Source organism: Scylla paramamosain, chromosome 42 (genome assembly GCF_035594125.1).
Source record: "Scylla paramamosain isolate STU-SP2022 chromosome 42, ASM3559412v1, whole genome shotgun sequence".
Lineage (NCBI taxonomy): Eukaryota > Metazoa > Arthropoda > Malacostraca > Decapoda > Portunidae > Scylla > Scylla paramamosain.
Genome location: NC_087192.1, coordinates 8,722,484 through 8,742,500, shown reverse-complemented (window position 1 = coordinate 8,742,500; position 20,017 = coordinate 8,722,484). Strand labels below are relative to the sequence as shown.

The window sequence follows — 20,017 nt, the reverse complement described above, 5'->3', positions numbered from 1 at the left end:
TAGGAGTCTCCATCAGTTTGCCTATGAGTGCACTTTCCTGTAAGGCACTCAGTGTATATTAAGACATGACTCTTTGTCTGCTGGTGAGGTGCGTACCTAGTGACAGTGAGTGGCTGACGACCCTCGTGTTTGTTTTTGTGGGCAGTTTGTTTGTGTACACTATGTTTTGTTAAATGCTACTGCTTGCCAAGGCTCTGGCAGAGTGTTTGACTGCAGAGGATTTTAAGTGTGTTGCCATGTAGTAAAACTTTACTCCATCCTCAGGCCCTGTTCAGGCCTGCTGTCCAGAAGACAGTAAACAAAGCTACTCAGCTGGAGATAAAATACCTTGCTGGTTGGTTTTGTTATTCAAGGGTGGCTGTCCAACTAGGTATTATACCTTCATACTTTTAAGTGTGTGTCCCTTGTTGTGACTGTCTTCCTAAAATGTGGCTATTCATTCTTTCCCAGCTGTTGGAGTGGTTTGGGCAGTTGTTGTTGTAATATTCTCTTGCCTGTGGGTAGATGAAACAGGCTGGTGACCTAACTTGTGTAACCTGATGTTATTACCATCTGTGTAGAGGGTGCAAGAGTCTAAAGAGGACCTTATAACCCATATTAAGCCCTGCACCAAGTCACGTAGGTGGTGACTTGGGGGAAGCTTGCTCAATTTGAGGAACCCATAAGAGAGGCAGGAATTTGTGGTCATAACAGAAACTGGTGACCTCACTGGGATCACTGGAACCTTTGTAGCCACGGGGGAAACTATTGCTTGTTTGTTTCCTTGTTCTTTATCTGCCTACACTCAGTTTATGCCATGGAGGGCAAGGCTGGTAGCTGAGGTAACTCATGACTTGAGTCTCCTGTTTCTGCTGGAAGTGGCAGTGCAGATCTGACATAATTTGGTGTGAGGACACATAGTCCCACAACTAGCATCTACAGATGTGTTAGCCCTGCCCACAGTGTTGGTGGATTTTCCCAGACAGAAGGAATATCTGAGGAGTTAAGATTCAAGTTGGAGATGAGGAGACTGGAGCTGAAAGTGAAAGCTAAGGAGAGGAGATTGAAGATAGAGGAGGCTAGAAAAAGCCAGGAGGCTGGAAGCTGAGAGGGAAGCCAAGAGGCTTGGGGCCAAGGAGAAGGCGAGATTACTTGAGCAGGAGAAGGAAATGAGGTTACTTGAGGTAGAAAAGGAGGCAAAGATGTATGAGAGGAAACAGGCTGAGAAGAGCAGAATATCGGAGTAGAAGACTCAAATAGAAGTTAATTCACCTCATGGCTTGAGAAGAGGAGAAGAAATGGGAGAAAATACCACAGAAAGCCAGACTGTGCAGAGTTTAAAGCTGATTCCAGAGTTTGATTAGAAGGTGACAGAGTGTTTTCAGAGATTTGAGAAGAAGGCCTCAGAATCTGATTGGCCTCAAGAGAGATGGGTTGGCCTTGTTGCCAATATGATGAAGGGCAAGACTCTGGAGGAGAGGATGTTATGAGAGGATGTCAGTAGAAGATTTGGAGGATTATAAGTTTAAAGCTGACATCCTGAGAGCTTATGAGCTGCAGCTGGAGGCGTATAGGATGCAGTTCTGTGGAGGTAAGAAAAGGCCTAGTGACTCCTACCTTGAGTATGTTCACCTGGGGGAGACATTTGAAAAGTGGATTGCTAGTGAGCAGGCCACTTCCTGCCATGAGTTGAAGGAGCTCATGGTGATGGAGCAATTTGTTAATGTGGCCAAGATGGAGTTAGTACTGCTGCTTCAGGAGAAAAGGTTTAGGACCATGAAGGAAGCAGCTACGTGGAAGCTGCTCACATTGGTGGACTGGCCTGTGCCACGTTGGATCAGGGGTATGTCTGGCAGGGCCGGTGATGGTCTGGTGGCATGGCCAGCACCAGTGATGTTATGTCTGGAGGTGTAGCCGGCACTGGTTTGTCTGGAAGTCCACATTTTAGTAGTGGCTTTGGAAATAAGTTGGGGCAAGTCAGCCCTGTAGGTAATAAGTCTCCAACCAACCCTTGACAGGGACAGACTGGAAGCATGCAACACAGCACTCCCAGGTACAGCATGCAACCTATGTGTCATTATTGCAAAAATACTGCACACTTTAAATTTAAATGCCCAAAATTAGTAACAGCCCAAGCTTCTAAGACCTCCCAGAAGCTGGTGGCTTTGATTGTATCACACGATCGAGGTGTTATGAGTGAGGAGATTCGGTCTGTGTTTGGTTGTGAGGGTATAAAGGCAGGAAGTACTGCCTGCTCATCTGTTGTTACCTAACTGTCCCCTGTGAGGTCTGGATTGGACTGGCACCATCCATTTTTGTGTAAGGACATTGATGAAATTGCTGGGTTTGAGTACTCAGTTACTGTTTTGAGAGACATGGCCACACAGCAGTCACTGTGCAGGAATGTTACAGGGAGGCGAGTTGCCCATAACTAGCCTGTGTGGTGCTGAGGAATTGAAGCTGTGGAAAGCTTCACTATGGCAGAGATGAGGCTTTCATGCCTGCTAGAGACTGTGGAAGCGTGTGGCATTGGCAGAGGACCTGCTAGTGTCCAAGTTCAATTTCCTTTTAGGGGATGACCTGGCGGGTGGAAGAGTTTGGGTGCAGTCCCCATCCATGGATGCTGACCCATATGTGGAGGCTGCTGATGTTGCTGACCCTGTTAATTATGTTACTTGTCCTAAGACAAGGTGAGTGCCCCAGTGTCGGGTACTTGCAGGATTTGTGACTCCTGGGATTGACTGCAATAAGGCAGGGGCACCACAAGAGGAGTAAAGTGTTTGTGTTGATGCTGCAGTGGGAGCAGAGTGCCCAAAGGCATGTCCTGTTGCTGGTGAGGGTCTAGGGGAGTCAGAGTTTGACTTGTGTCTGAATCAGTGTGCTGGGGTTGACTGCACAATCGCTGAGCCACTGTAAGAGGCATATGACTTTGGTGTGTGTTGCCGAGGGTGGGGCTAGAGTGTTGATTTTGGGTTGTTTGTTTGATGACTTGCCTTACCCTGTGGAGCCTCTCAGAGGTGATACTCAGGCAAAGTTGTCACCTGGAGTTGAGGTTGTGGGCACCAGTACTAAGTCCAGGACCCAGGTGGATATGTCTGGTATGTTAGGGGTCACTGTCGAGGGCAGGGAGACTCCAAACTCTGCTAGGGAGATGGGAGTTTCCTCCCCTGCAGAGTGTGTTGGAGACAGGGAGCAGGCTGCTCCCCAGCCAGGACCATACATGGTGGGTGTTTGTTCACGTAGTGAACCATCCATGCTGGCAGCTGCTACTGAAGCTGTGAGAAAAATTAAGGAGGGTTCTACCTCTCATGTATGTGCTGCTCCACTACTTGCCAAGGCAAGAGTGGATGGCAAGGAAGTAGAGGGTCAGGCAGCTGTTGCTGAGAGTAACAGTACAGAGGATGTCCAAGTTACGAAGTAACAAGTTATGAATGTTGAGATATATGAGTAGGCTACTCGCAAAATTAAAAGTGTGCTCTCAATATTGTTCCCTTTGCTGTTCAAAAGTTAAAATTTGGTGCTACATGCCATATTTACCTAGTATGACACTTCACCACTACCCATGCAGAGCAGCAGCATAGTGAAGGACCACCCACTGCCCCAGGACACAGGGCCTGTAGCAGTTTATTTTGAGATGCTAGTTTAAAATTTAAATTTAACTTAAAAACTTATTGTACTGCACTGCAGTGAATCTGGCTTGAGATTCTATAGCATAAGAACCTCCACCAGTAAGCCTCTGAGAGGCAGAGAGCTAGGAGGGCTGTGTTGCTCCATTACATTAAGTCCACAAATAGGCAAACATACTTACCTTATGCTTTCAGCCAGCCATCTTAATAAATTATATGAATAAAGGGGTGTATACTGAGAAGAAGAGAAGGAAAAGGGAAAAAATATGTATGAGAGAGAGAGTGAAAGCGAGCATCTCATAACTTAGGGCTACACCTGCTGGACTTTGGCTACACTCACTCCTATGTCCACAAATTGGCAAACAAACCTATCTTATGTTTTCCAACAGCTATCTTAATTAATTATAACAATAAGGGTGTGTATAACCTGAAAAGGAAGGAGAGAGAGAGAGAGAGAGAGAGAGAGAGAGAGAGAGAGAGAGAGAGAGAGAGAGAGAGAGAGAGAGAGAGAGAGAGAGAGAGAGAGAGAGAGAGAGAGAGAGAGAGAGAGAGAGAGAGAGAGAGAGAGAGAGAGAGAGAGAGAGAGAGAGAGAGAGAGAGAGAGAGAGAGAGAGAGAGAGAGAGAGAGAGAGAGAGAGAGAGAGAGAGAGAGAGAGAGAGAGAGAGAGAGAGAGGAAGTACTGAAAAATTACAGGGACAAGTTACGAGCAAAAACGACAAAGCAGCCTTCTGGAATGTATCTCGCTCGTATATCAAATACCCTCTGCATTGTGAACAGACAGCAGAAAGAGGGGAACAGAGGTTTAGAGCTGCACTTTGTTGTGCCATTCACAGTTAAGGCAGCATGGGTGCTAGCCGCATGTAGTGGCCTGGTGTTTGGCCATTTTGGAGTTGGGTTGACTCAGGAGCCATTGGCATGGTTTTGGTGGTACAGGGTGTAGTCAAAAAATATCCAACCTTGAATTGGTTAGCACAAAGTAATTATGTGTGAGCAAAATCTGCATGGGTATTAGGTGGTGGTACCACGTCCTGACCGAGCATGCACAAAAATTTTCATGTCTGTAGGTGGAGATAGTCAGCTGCAGTGACATACTGAGTACAGATGTGAAGAGTGTGCTGTGCAATTTTTCTTTTACAGTCAAGATGACCAAACGCATTGAGAAAAGATACTGTATCAAATTCTGCCAAAAACTTGGTGATATGCCACCCCAGACTATTGAGAAGATTCAGAAGATCTTTGGAGATAATGCTATGGAAAAAAACACAAATAAAGGAGTGGTACAACCAGTTGAATGGTGTTAAACTGATGATGACTTTGCTTTTAGACTACAGAGGCATTGTGCACCATAAATATCCACCATAAGGTCAGACAGTTAACAAAGAATACTACCTGAAGGTTCTTCACCACCTATGTGAAGCTGTGCAGCGAAAATTACTTGACCTGTGGGCAGCAAAGAACTGGCAACTTTACCATGGCAATGCGCCCACTCATGCTGCCCACATCGTCCAAGCATTCCTTGTCAACCATAACACTCCACTTGTTTGTCAGGCTTCCTACTCCCCAGACTTGGCTCCATGTAACTTTAGGCTATTTCCAAAACTCAAAAATACACTCAAAGGAGAGATTTCAGTCAACAGAGGGCATTAAGCAAAATTCTACAACACATCTCTACAGCATCCCAAAAAGTGATTTCCAGAAATGTTTCCAGCAGTGGCAGGAATGCTGGCAGAAGTGTACAGACTCCAAAGGTGAACAGTTTGGAGACTAAGTCAAAATTGTGAGTTTTTAATGTTACTTGTTTTTTGGCAAAAGGTTGGATACCTTTCGACTACACCTCATATATATTGTTGCATGCAATGAGATAAAGTGATGTAACATGAACAAAAGAAGATGTGAGGGAGAAGAGTGAAGGAAGAGGGAGAGAAAGCGAGAGTACGAACGCCAGATGTACGATTAAGAGTGGCTGCTTGCTGCCATGAGATTACCATAAGAATCCCTGTGGGTAGAGACTCTCTTTCCCTGATTAATTTACCCTAGTTCTAATTGTTCTTTTAGTTTGAGCCCCACTTAGTTAATAGTAGAAGAGTTGCTCTTGACAATAAAGTAATTGGTGTTCATCCAGGCCCCATAGTTTGGTCACTATAATTTTCAGAAGTGTTTTGTTCATGCTAGCCCATGCTGAGAGGGACATGGTATGTATCATTGCTCATTATAATTGTTTCTCTCTAGACATGATTGGTGATTCTTGCTCAGTGGGTGGAATTGGTTGTAGTTATAGTATTATTTTCTTGTCTGTGGGTGGACAAAACAGATTGGTGACCTCATTAGTGTAATCTGGTATTATGACCATTTGTGAAAAGAGTGCAGGAGTCACAAGGGACCCTGTACACCTGTATTTGAGCCCTGCACCAAATCCATGTAGGAGGTGGCTCAGGGAAGCTAGTCCAGTTGTGCCAGCTGTGCAAAGGGGCCAGAAACTATGGTCATAACAATATATATATATATATGGTTTATTAGTTTGTATAATAGCTAAAGTTCTTATGAAATCTGAAACCACTAAAAGTGGGTAACTATTCAGTAGTGATATTGAGAGAGAGAGAGAGAGAGAGAGAGAGAGAGAGAGAGAGAGAGAGAGAGAGAGAGAGAGAGAGAGAGAGAGAGAGAGAGAGAGAGAGAGAGAGAGAGAGAGAGAGAGAGAGAGAGAGAGAGAGAGAGAGAGAGAGAGAGAGAGAGAGAGAGAGAGAGAGAACTGATTATAATCTCTTATCCCAATTAGTGATAATCATGAGTAAATTAAGGCTGAGATGAACATAAAGCAACATTTACTATCTAAGCAGCAATAAAATAGACACCTGCTCACCTGCACCACCCTGTCTTGAAGTCCTGCATTAATGAGGAGCTCATCCTTCTCCACATCCAAGATAAACTGTGGCTGCAGGGGCCGTGGAATGTCATGGTCACTCAGGTTGAAGAAAGCTATCAGGCATTTCAGTGTAGCTGTCACAATGGCTGAGCTGCCTGCCAACCCAACCTGGCGTGGGATGTTGGTGTCATAAGACAGCGTGAAGTTGCGCCGTGTCAGTGCAATTCTGGAGTCAAGAAAACCACAAATGGTAGGTGTGTTCTTTTGGTGCCAGGAAGCTTTTTTTTTTTTTTTTTTTCTATATCAGACTGGCCTATGGAGAGAGAGAGAGAGAGAGAGAGAGAGAGAGAGAGAGAGAGAGAGAGAGAGAGAGAGAGAGAGAGAGAGAGAGAGAGAGAGAGAGAGAGAGAGAGAGAGAGAGAGAGAGAGAGAGAGAGAGAGAGAGAATGACAATGCTAGCCCCTAGAAGAAACAGAAGAACCAGGAGGGATGGCCAATTTAGTCTCTCAGGTGTCCTGATACTCTTGAAATACAGTACACAGTTCAAGTCACAGGAAGGAGGAAAAATACAGAGGAAGATAATTCCAGAGTTTATCAGTGAGTTGAAAGAACAAAGATACCACTTAACTTTTGCATTAGGAAGGTGGATAGGAAAGAGAGGAAGCAAGGTTGTAGGAAGGGTGAAGACATGCAGTTATCAAGTAATGGAGTACAGTAGCCATGGAAATAATGATAGGAGATAAAACGAGGCATGTACTCTCATAGCACAGAAAGGCAGTGCTTTGCATCAGTAACAAAAGAAAATTAACTTTTATAACAATAATCAGATAATGCCAGTACAGACAGGCCCCAGACGAGAAACCACACTTTGCCCTCTATCTATGTTATTCAGCTAAGAATTCTGATAGACATTCCAGTAACTATTTTTAATAGTACTGTATGTTTCAGGTGGTCATATAAATTACAAATTAAATTCTCAATCTGGCACAAAATATGTTTGCAGACAAGTGTCAAATGCAAGACATGACCTGCTGCTCATTTTTGGGCTATGTGATTTTCTGTGGAACATTAAATGCATCCAGTGTTTTTATTTAATTTCTATCTTAAAAGTTATTATCATTATCATATGGGAGTTGTCCAGCTATAACAAGACTATCTCTTCATCTGCTGGCCAAAAATCTATAATAATATATTACACTATTACATGCAGTGAAATACTGAACAGAGATATTGAGAAGAAGAATGAGAGAACTGAACAGAGAAGGAGGAAGATAACAAGAGAAAGAGAGAGACATAGTAATATTATATAGTAATATAGTGCAGGTAGGCACATCACTGACACATAAAGTTGAGAGACACACCGAGTTTACTTTAGAAATCTATATAGAATTGAAGATGTCCTTCATTACTTAATTTACCCCACTCCCATTGTAGTTGATAGATCATAGAGAAGATTTGCCCTTTCCCACAGCATAGTTAGTTTTCACTCAGCCCTCCAAATAGCCCCACAATAATTTGTGAAATTTAAGTGTTTAGTGAGAGAGAGAGAGAGAGAGAGAGAGAGAGAGAGAGAGAGAGAGAGAGAGAGAGAGAGAGAGAGAGAGAGAGAGAGAGAGAGAGAGAGAGAGAGAGAGAGAGAGAGAGAGAGAGAGAGAGAGAGAGAGAGAGAGAGAGAGAGAGAGAGAGAGAGAGAGAGAGAGAGAGAGAGAGAGAGAGAGAGAGAGAGAGAGAGAGAGAGAGAGAGAGAGAGAGAGAGAGAGAGAGAGAGAGAGAGAGAGAGAGAGAGAGAGAGAGAGAGAGAGAGAGAGAGAGAGAGAGAGAGAGAGAGAGAGAGAGAGAGAGAGAGAGAGAGAGAGAGAGAGAGAGAGAGAGAGAGAGAGAGAGAGAGAGAGAGTGTGTGGAGACATGGAGTGTGTGGCAGGGCAGGAGGCAAGCCTCTCACCCCCTTCCCTCCTTTCCCTCCACTCCCCTGTTACATGATCTAACCCCAAATGATGTGGGTGCCTGCCTTTGTTTTAGTAGCTTGCTGGATATCATAGGGAATAGATGTGGTGCTTGATGAGGCACATGAAGGCATGTCTAGGAAGGGCACATTAATGTATATCTAAGGGTGGGATTGCAGTATAACATCTTATTGTTATGACTGTGTAATATATAGGTACTACAGGAGGCCAAGATCTGGGAGAAGCCAGATATTGGGTGAGAGAGAATTTGTGGCTCAAGTTCCTGCTACTCCTGTGAAACAGAGTGAGACTCTGTGCACAGTCTTGCGTTGTCTGGCTGTCTGGGTATTTGTGTCATTGTCCAGAGTAATGATGGGAGCAGATACTAGCTCTCTCCCCCTTTCTGCCTAAGTGCAGTGTCTTGTTGTGGGTTTAGTGTGTGTCCGAGTATTGTGGGGTTTGGGCTTTATAATTGTTAAATGCTACTGGTCTTTGTGGCCCTCAACTGTGAGTGGGGATGACCAGAGGATTGCACAGCGTTCCCCCGCTATTCACGGGGGTTATTTTCCAAAGCCTACTGTGAATAGTGAAAATCCACAATAAGGGAAACCATTCCAAAAATGCTCAGAAATACCTGTTTATAGTTTAAACCACAAAACATATTTTGCACTTATTAAGCTCATTTAAAATTAATTTTAACACAATAAAAAATCAGTTGTTATGCATATAGTACATAGTATTTTAACAATACAGTACACTGTAAAATGAAAGGGTACTAAACTAATAGGCACAGTAAACCCTTGATACAACAAAACCTTTATTTACTGAATTTTGGTATAACAACCCCTTCAAGGCTACTGCCTATCCCTCTCTCTCTCTCTCTCTCTCTCTCTCTCTCTCTCTCTCTCTCTCTCTCTCTCTCTCTCTCTCTCTCTCTCTCTCTGTTAAATTACCAGAGAGAGAGAGAGAGAGAGAGAGAGAGAGAGAGAGAGAGAGAGAGAGAGAGAGAGAGAGAGAGAGAGAGAGAGAGTTGCATCAGCCACTGTCAAGGTTGCTGGCTGACATACATGACCAGAACTCATCTCTCTCTCTCTCTCTCTCTCTCTCTCTCTCTCTCTCTCTCTCTCTCTCTCTCTCTCTCTCTCTCTCTCTCTCTCTCTCTCTCTCTCTCTCTCTCTCAATATAGTGAATTTTCATCTTTAGTGAGCTACCCTCCCCCTATATGTGTTCACTATATCAAGGATTTACTGTAATTTCCGATGATTTCAAGAATAAACCAAGCTCTTTAGATTGAAAGGCTGAGCTGGTGGTGACATTTGGCAACTCTGAAAACTTCCCATCAGTTAGGTTAGGTTAGGTTACAAAAAAAATCCACAAATATGCAAAACCAGAAATATCAAACAGCGAATACAAGGGGGAACACTGTATTGTGTTTGTGCCAGGTTACAGTTATCTACTTTCTTCCTGGATTTCCACCAATTAAGTGGGAATCTTTCCTCTGGGAAAATTGTATATTGGCTTCTCTCTGGCCATAGAGCATAATATTTCTGCTGGACAGTGGGTAGTTTCATAACTGTGGGCAGTTTGTCCAGCAGGAGTATTACCCTTGCCCTGGGTGTGTGTCATCTGTAGTCTATACTGTCTGTGCCCTAGAATGTGGCTCAGTAGTTCTTTCCGTCTTGGAGGAGTTAAGTTGGTGTTTGTTATACTCCCTTCTCCATGGGTGGGTAAAACGGAGTGGCAAACAAATTGAAGCTGTATAGTTGTTGACGACAGCAGGTGCCTGCATTCTTTGTCTTTATGCTTGCACTAGGCTAGATGAAGCTAGCCTAGGGAAAGATGACCTGAGTGTAGTGGCAGCTGTGAAGTGGGCTGAACCTGGTCATAACAGTATTGAAAAAGATCAGCCTTTGCTTAGCAATATGCATTTTCATCTCAAATGAACCTGCCACTATCCATGGAGTGGTCTACTTACCAAAATAATTGCTCCCTAACATTAGTGGATATTTGAGCACCTCCTGGATAAGAAATGACATGGAGAATGTCACTTATCCTATTAGTGTTGAGTTTATTCACTGATTTTATATCATAACAAAATCAAGAGAATATCTGAATTTCTTATTTTATTACTAAATAGAAATTTTATTCTCCAAAATTATATTTTCATAAATTTTGATAAGATGCCACACAAAAGACTGATAAGAGAATTAGTGATCATAGGTGGAGTACAAGAAAAGCTGCAGGATTGGATGAGTGATTTTCTGAAAGACAGGGAAATGAAAGTGATTATTAGAGACAAGTGTTCCTCTTGGAAGGAAGTTATCAGTGGGGTCCCACAGGGATCAGTATTGGCCCCAATTATGATTGTAATATATATTAATGACACAGATGGGGGAATTAATAGTTATATGAGTCTCTTTGCTGATGATGCTAAACTATTGAGAAGAGTGAGTAACGAGAATGATTGTGGGATGGTGCAACAAGACCTGATAAAATTTAGGAATGGAACTGCAAATGGGAAATGAAATTCAACATTAAGAAATGCAGTGTAATAGTCTGGAAAGAGTAAGCAGAGGATTTCAGGGTAATATAAACTTGGAGGATAGATAATAAAGAAATCAAAGTCTGAAAGAGATCTGGAAGTATTCATATCAGATAACATGTCACCTGAGAAACACATAAATAAAATTGTTGGAGAGATTTACAACTTACTGAAAAATATAAGAGAGGCATATAACCACATGGATGAAGAAATGATAAGGACAAGATTGGAATATGCAGCAGCAGCAGTGCAGTTACCAAGCACAAAAAAGGAATTTGAGGGAGTTTCAAAGGATTCAAAGAGCAGCTACAAAATTGGCTTCAAGCTTGTTGGAAATGTCATATGAGGAGAGGCTATCAAAACTGGAATTGACAACACAGGAACAAAGAAAGAAAAGAGGAAATTTAATAGCAATTTATAGAATCATGAAGAATATGGAAGTGTTTGATAGAGAACACCTAATAAACTGGGACATGAGAGATACAAGAAGACATGGAGAGAAGATAAAAAAAAAAAAGATAGCTACAGAAGGAATATAAAAATGAACAGCTTTCCCCATAGAGTAGTTGATATATGAAATGGACTGAATGAGAAAGTAGTGTGTGCAGAGATGAAACGAGAATATAAGGCCATGTTAGATGCCATGAGATACAAAGACAGAACAGCATGAGCATAGCTCCCCTCCTGTACATTACAACTAGGTAAATACGACTATGTAAACATATAGTTTGGCCTTACATCTGGTGTTTATAAATCTGGCAGATTCACATTTAACAAGAGGTTGTAAACCTTTCAAAGCTCCCTACCTGACGAGCTAGCCTTGCAGTTGGTGGTATTCCAAAGTGACCAGATCATCCCAAACATTTAAGTGTTCCCCTAAAATATCTCCTTACCCACTTATACTGATTTAGTATACAATACCCCAATGAGTTTTCCGGTATCTGAGTCTTGTGCTGAGTCCTATATTCTTACCATCTTAACTTTTGCACATTATCTAGATGCTATGGCACTGCACCTCCACACTGTTGTGTCACGCCAAATGTGAGGACAAAACACACACTCACACAGTTCTAGATGCCATGATGCTGTACCTCTGTACCCAATGTGAAGACAAAATACACAATCACAGAATGGAGGTTCCCCCCAAAAATGCCCATCATTTAAGGGTTAAGAAATGTGGTGCAAGCAATGCCTTAGATGGCTGTGATGGCTGTTTGATGTTCTGTATGATGACAGTGACAGTTCATCATTTAATGAAAGTGATCCTGAAATGTCAGGCTTTGAAGAGGATGACTGAAGTGATGAATTTTCAGGATCTGAAGATGAGAAAAATTTGACTGGATTTTACTTTAATCTTACTGTAATTATAAAAATGCAATGAAATGATTTTAAAAGATGTTCTAAAGGAATAAAAGCTACTGATATATGTGTAATAAAATGTCTTTTATAATAAAATAAGGTGGCAAAATTAAATACTGTATGTACATGAAGTTCAAGGAAAATGTTGAGTTATTTATTTTTCCTAAATATATCTTGCCAAATTATATATGCATCTTATACTGAAGTCTGTCTTATATGATGGGAAATATGGTAATTAACTTAGAAAACTGGAGTATAAAAAGTAGTGCATAGGTGACAGCAGGATGGCACACAGCTGCTGCTGAGATGGCATCCACCCAATTGACTGGTGGGATGCTGTCAGAAACTATCATACAGAAATATACACGGTACACAAAAATATGTATCATCATACGACAATATTGACAACTGGAAGCCCAGATAACAGGGATTTATCTTGTGGTTTGTATATTACCAAAAACTGGTGCCCAACACCTTGATGTCCCAGAACTAAAACCAGCTATTTCCACACCATCAATCATCTCACACCATTGCTGCCCACATGCAAGGCCACCAAGTGTCAGGTGCAGTGGATTTCTACAATCACAGCAGACCTTAAAGATGCCTAGACATACTAACAATCCATATGAAGTGGGAATGTTAAGCAGACAAATATTTTAAAGAGCCTCAAACAAGAATATCCCACCAGCTTAGAGTGCCCCCAACACATGGACTTATACATAAATGAGTTAAGCTCATTGCCAGTACAGTCAAGATTGCTATAATGCATGTTTTCATTGCCCACTTCACCTAGTAAAATGTGGTAAGCAAAAAAAATGTAGCCAAAAATTAATTACTATGCAGATCATAAGAACATGAGAACATAAGAAAATAAGGAAAGCTGCAAGAAGCCATCAGGTTTACAAATGGCAGTCCCTGTATAAAATATACCTGCCTATTTCCACCTATCGTCCCCATTCATAAACCTGTCTAATCTTCTCTTAAAGCTCCCTAATGACTCAGCACTAACAACCTGATTACTGAATTTGTTCTATTCATGTACTACTTTATTTGAAAACCAATTCCTTCCTATCTCTTTCTTAAACATAATTTTTTCAAGCTTGAACACATTATTTCTTGTTCCATCATGGTTAATGATCTTAAGATTTTTCTTTTTTTATTTAGGAGGGACACCAGCCAAGGGCAAGATTATCCCATCACCAAAAAGCTCTGTAATATACAGCTCCACTGAAAAAAAAACTGTTACAAAATAACAGCATTTAGAAGTAAAAAGACTTTGTTATACACTTTACTACCAGAATGACTCCTATAACTGGCAAAACATCTTGTGTAACCCTTTCCTCATGACGAAATATACTTTCTGGGTTTTCTGGGTTTTGTTATTTGGGATCTTTGATGTGACATTCCAGTGAGAAACCAGTACAAAATTTTAAATTTAAAATTTCATTTTACAACATAATACATGAATGATGTTTTTTTGACTCACCCTCTCTTTGCACAGAAGCTGTAGAACTTTTTGCATGTAGCTTGAAGGAGACGCAACCCGCCCAGATATCCTTCCTTTGTGCTGATGCCATGCAGATCAGCCATGGAGCCAAATTCAGTGGGATCATTAAGAGGATGTGGGATAAGCCTCAACTTAGGGCTCTCTACAATGGTGACCTCAGCCCAGAAGTTAGCTATGGAGAGAGATATGGTCTTCCCATTGAAGCCATCAGAAGGATTTCCCATCAAACCAACTCTGTTGAAAAACCATGATTTCTTACTGCAATACTAATCATGGTAATTATGAGGAGATAAGCATCCACACAATATATGAAACTAAACCAATACTTATTTTATGTTTAATATTCAGTACACTTTACATATTTATCTTTTCTCTCCACATGGCCAAAGAAATCCAATCCACTGTTTATACCAGTTCAGTAATGTGCACAATCTTAAGTCTGGCTCTTACACCTTAATTATGGACTATCTCCCATAAAAGCATTCCTGCTCATTCTTTCTCCTTTTATCATCTATTTGCTGCTGTATAACCCTATTATGGATTCAGCAAAGAAAAGAGATGCCGTAAGAACATAAACATTGTGTGTTGTCAATCACAGAGAAAGTGGAAGTGCTAAAAAAAAAAATGGCATGTCTGTGCAAACTATTTTCTTTCAAATATATACAGCATATATAACCATAACAAAATACAGCATTTTAGAAAATCTGGTATTCCTCAAGTCTGGAGGTTGCCAGATTTTTTAATGTCAATCTGTACTACTACTTCAACTCCACAACTAGGGATCTGTACTACAGCCACATTACATGCATGGTAATTATTAGATTTTTTTTTTTCAAGAAAAAAGTGCATCCAATGCACTGGCAAATATGGTGTGTGTGTGTATATATATATATATATATATATATATATATATATATATATATATATATATATATATATATATATATATATATATATATATATATATATATATATATATATATATTGATATATATATATATATATATATATATATATATATATATATATATATATATATATATATATATATATATATATATATATATATATATATATATATATATATATATATATATATATATATATATATATATATATATATATATATATATATATATATATTGATATATATATATATATTGATATATATTGATATATATTGATATATATTGATATATATATATATATATATATATATATATATATATATATATATATATATATATATATATATATATACATATACATATATATATATATATATATATATATATATATATATATATATATATATATATATATATATATATATATATATATATATATATATCCTCCAACTGACTGTCTTCAGCCTCTCTCTCATCGCTACAATGTTGCATCTCTAGCTGTCTTCTATCACTATTTTCATGCTAACTGCTCTTCTGATCTTGCTAACTGCATGCCTCCCCTCCTCCCACAGCCTCGCTGCACAAGACTTTCTTCTTTTTCTCACCCCTATTCTGTCCACCTCTCTAACACAAGAGTTAACCAGTATTCTCAATCCCTTTCTCTGGTAAACTCTGGAACTCCCTGCCTGCTTCTGTATTTCCACCTTCCTATGACTTGAATTCCTTCAAGAGGGAAGTTTCAAGACACTTATCCTTCAATTTTTTACTACCACTTTGGACCCTTTTACAGGACTGGCATTTCAGTGGGCATTTTTTTTTTATTGGACTTTTGTTGCCCTTGGCCAGTGTCCTTCCTACATAAAAAAAATAAATAAAAAAAAAAAAAAATATATATATATATATATATATATATATATATATATATATATATATATATATATATATATATATATATATATATATATATATATATATATATATATATATATATATATATATATATATATATATGAGAGACTAAATATGGGAAAGAGATAAGTTAACAAGTTGAGAGAGAGAGAGAGAGAGAGAGAGAGAGAGAGAGAGAGAGAGAGAGAGAGAGAGAGAGAGAGAGAGAGAGAGAGAGAGAGAGAGAGAGAGAGAGAGAGAGAGAGAGAGAGAGAGAGAGAGAGAGAGAGAGAGAGAGAGAGAGAGAGAGAGAGTGGGGCAAGGAGATGGAGGCAAGCAGCAGCCAATCAGGAGTTAGCAACATGTGACATCACTGCAGAATGTAGCTAGCCTCTGAGAAAAAAACCTTACCATCTTTCAAAAGTATGTGGTTGCCTGTGTGTCAGCAAACTCTCCTTCATCTTAAGCCCTAAGATGTTCATAAAATAAAGCAAACGTTTGATGATTTTGAAATATGTCGAAATTTGCTAAATTAGTTTGTAAAATAAAACGGGTATTCGACAGCCTTAAAGGGATCATTATACCCAAAATTCAGTAAACAGAGGTTTGTTTTATTAAGGGTTTATTGTATTTTAAAACGTAACAAAAAAAATTGGGGTGGTTTTTTGGGGGATGGAACAGATTAAAGGCATTTCAACTCATTTCAATTGGGTTTATTTGATATATGAACAAACTGGGTTATGAGCTCTGTCACATAATGAATTAAGCTTGTAAGTCAAGGTACAACTGTACTCATATAATGAATATTAATGCTTTTTAACATTACTACCAGAAGCTGGTCAGAAAAAATAGGAGCCTCACTCACTAATATTACTTCTTTGCAATGGGTGATATTTTTTTGCATATGGTGTTTTGACATGATAAACAGAGAATACTCACTCTACAGTAACCACAGAAAGTGCACGGAATGGTCAAACAGACAGGGTAATTTAAAGGGTAATAAAACAAAGCAACACTTTCACTTCACTTTTAATACTTGACATGCCCTCCACAGGCCTTGTGAACTGGCTTTACACATTTACACATAGAAACAGACAAGTTGGCTTTACACATTTACACATGGATTCAAACAAATTTTCACAATATTCAAGTAGTATATAACAAATCCAAACCTCTCTAAGTACCTTGACTTGGCTTGGTACTGAGGATGTGTCCATACTTCCTAGTTTTTGTCTCATGTACCTCCAAATTTGTTCTATTGGATTCAGGTCTGGTGAATTCCCTGGCCAATCTATGGCTCTAATGTGATTATCCTCTAGCCATTTTATGGTTTTTCGACTTATGACATGGTGCATTATCCTGTTGAAAAATTCATTGTTATGAAGGTCTAAAAAGATCAACAAATTTCTTTCTAGCACTTGAGTGTACATCATTATTCATGGTCTTGTTCTTTGGCAGTACAAAGAATCCCCCTCATCCCATCACACCAGTGAAGCAGGCCCATATCATCAATTGACCCATTTGTTTTCACGTAGTGACTGACATACTTGTTGGCCTTGTCAAGCCAACGAAACTTGCCTCTCCTCTTTGCTCCACATTGAAAAACTGACTCATCACTCCACATGACTTTTTCTCCACTCTTGCTTTGTCCAATCTTCATATTTCTTGGCAAAAGCTAGATGGACTTACCTCATTTTCTTTGTTAGTAGTGGTTTCTTTGACAGTGACCTGAGGGGAAGCTTGAGGTCCTTCTGGCAATGTTCTTGGAGAGTCCTCACAGCAACATCTCCGAGCAAGTATGGGTGAGCTTCTTTTAGTAATTCATGAGTTTTTATCACTTCTTGGTGAACCAGCTTGTTGGTGGCAGCAGCAGTCTTGCAGGGATGACCAGGAAATAGTTTGCAGGGTGGTATGCAACCAGGTGGAAGGCTCTTTGCATGCCTCAGTAATTAAAAAAAAACACCTGACTTATCTTGCCCTGTCCACACACAAATTTCTTTCCATCCAGTGTTTGCCTCAATGTATAGCAAGAATACATGGCTTCTCCTCAGTTAGCTTTTTGCTTAGCATCTTGAAGTTTTGGAGGCAAAATATTTTGGGGAAACATATCCACAATGATAGGGGATGGAGGATAGACTGACATATTGCCTTCATTGCCTGAGGTAGCACTGAGATGTTATAAATATCCTAGCTCCCTATATACCCCAATGAGCTGCCAGATGTACAATTTGAGAAAAACAGGTGCAGGATAATGCTAGAGTCTCAGATAAATTGTGGAGTGGTTCTACAGAGGGACAATTAGTAATATTCTGCAAACTTTCTGTGGGTACTGTAAGCAAACTACTCTATATTGCATAGTACTAAATTAAACTAGTATTAAGTTGGTATAAGATTTTCTAAACAGCAGGGTACTTAGTAATACATATGCACTCCTGAGTTAGGAGTATAAAGATGATGACACCAGCACAACAGTCAGATAAGCCACATCAATTCAAGTTACCAGGGCTACTCTGTGGTCTAAACAACCTTTTCAAACTTAGTGTTGCAAGGAGCTCTGAGTTGTATTCCCACATTTGAGCCTTTGAGGCCCAACAACTGCTACCCTTGGCAGTGAAATACATGAAATAGGAATAATAAAAGCAGATTTTGTCTCCCTACCAAGCTAATGAGTTACAGTACAAAACTTCATTAAATCTAAAAAAAAAATAGTAATCCTTTATTAACACGTCAGCAGTGCCCCTTACCTTGCATATGCTCTCTTGTAGATAGGGTCTTTAGATTCTTTCTCAGCCTGACTGGTGAGGTAAGATAGCCAAGACTCATAATCCTTCAAGCCCACTTGGCCAATGAGCTGAAAGCCTGTAGGCAGCTTCATACCATAAACCATCACCTGTAATTTGAATAATTGAATTATTCATCCTCTACAACCTGTCCATACTTCACTTACATAAATATGGGTTTGTTGATGAAGAGAATTAATATAATATACAATTCATATGCATATGCATTTCATATAGTCATCCATATTCCAAATGCAACACAATGGCATATCATATAAAATAAAGAGATAAGTAAATAATTTTTTATTAATTTCTCACTGCAGTTTTTAATTCTCCCTTCAGCAAGTGTTTAAGTCTCAGCAAAGATGAAATCAACCCCTCACTCCATGGAGATGCTGCTTAAATGACTCAAGTGTTGTCAAAGGTGATGTCCATCACCTCTGATACATGCAATATGCTTACAGTACACAATTTGGACATTTTTAGTAATTTGTTGTGCCCACAAGTATTATCAGATACATTTGCTGCTCACATATAGACAAATAGAAAATAAATAATAAAATTTGTGCAAAGCTACTGCAGAAAGAAAGTTATATACTCTACTTCATCACATCACAGAAAAACTACACAACTTAGAGACTTTGGGTTTGTTGCAGATTAAAGAGGAAGGACCAATAAAATTAAAGCAATGAACTTAGTCACACTTTTGAAATTCAGTATAGAAATGAGCAATTTCCATAAAAATGTAAAAACATTACCATACAGGGAGAAGCAATTCACAGCAACATCCCCACACTTTGAGGGTTAACCACTGTTTTTCAGCAACTGAAAGCACAATTAATCTAAACATAAAGTCCCTCCATAAATTTTATTACTTATTTTCCATTTGTCTATATGTGAGCAGCAAATGTGTCTGATAATACTTATGCACACAAAAAATTACTAAAAATGTCTAAATTGTGTACTGTAAGCATATTGCATGTATCAGAGGTGATGGACATCACCTCTGACAACACCTGAGTCACTTAAACAGCATCTCCATGGAGTGAGAGGTTGATTTCATCTTTGCTGAGACTTAAACACTTGCTGAAGGGAACGGTGTTTAAGCTCAAACTACACAATGTCAGCTTATACATAAAACTGACAAAAATGTGTGTATAGCATACATAAGCTATTTCCTTCTGTGCATATAGTAAAAGGGAGAGGAAAAGTAATCTTTATGAATAATGTGTACAAACATTTTTTCTTTAAAAATCAAGAGTAATATTTTTATATTCAGTGATCTATTTTTCCTGTTTATGAGAATCATAAACTTAGATTTCTATTTAATTAGCTGTGAAGCATATGAAATGAAATCTGGCACATTTTTCAAGGGCTACTGTACAACCATACAGAATAGTATCCTTAGTCTCATAAGTGATTAAGTTCACAAAGTTTAGGGTGATCCGAGCAGTTCCAGTATAGTTGGCAAGCCTGGTTTCCTAAATTGTCACAAAAGGTGTGTTTCATATTATATAATGATTTGCTTAGCACTGTAACAGAGGGCCACCAATGAATAACATGCTCAAACAACATTTTTCATACTACTTTATCTGTTGAGTCTAAATGACTCATGTCATAT

The 20,017-nt window shown here is 39.4% G+C and overlaps 1 protein-coding gene across 7 annotated transcripts in view; it reads right to left on the bottom strand.

Moving 5' to 3' along the window:
- The window catches only part of LOC135093154 (uncharacterized), a 63,023-nt gene that overhangs the window by 24,510 nt on the left and 18,496 nt on the right, over positions 1 to 20,017 (bottom strand). For all 7 annotated transcript variants that reach the window (XR_010263233.1, XR_010263235.1, XR_010263234.1 and 4 more), the window contains exons 7-9: positions 18,361 to 18,506; positions 13,800 to 14,054; positions 6,467 to 6,695 (exon numbers count right to left, since the gene is read on the bottom strand). Coding sequence is in view for 4 of the 7 variants with exons in the window: in XM_063992073.1 (XP_063848143.1) it covers positions 6,467 to 6,695; positions 13,800 to 14,054; positions 18,361 to 18,506 (630 nt within the window). In the remaining 3 variants the exon portion in view is untranslated. The remainder of the gene's footprint in view (positions 1 to 6,466; positions 6,696 to 13,799; positions 14,055 to 18,360; positions 18,507 to 20,017) is intronic.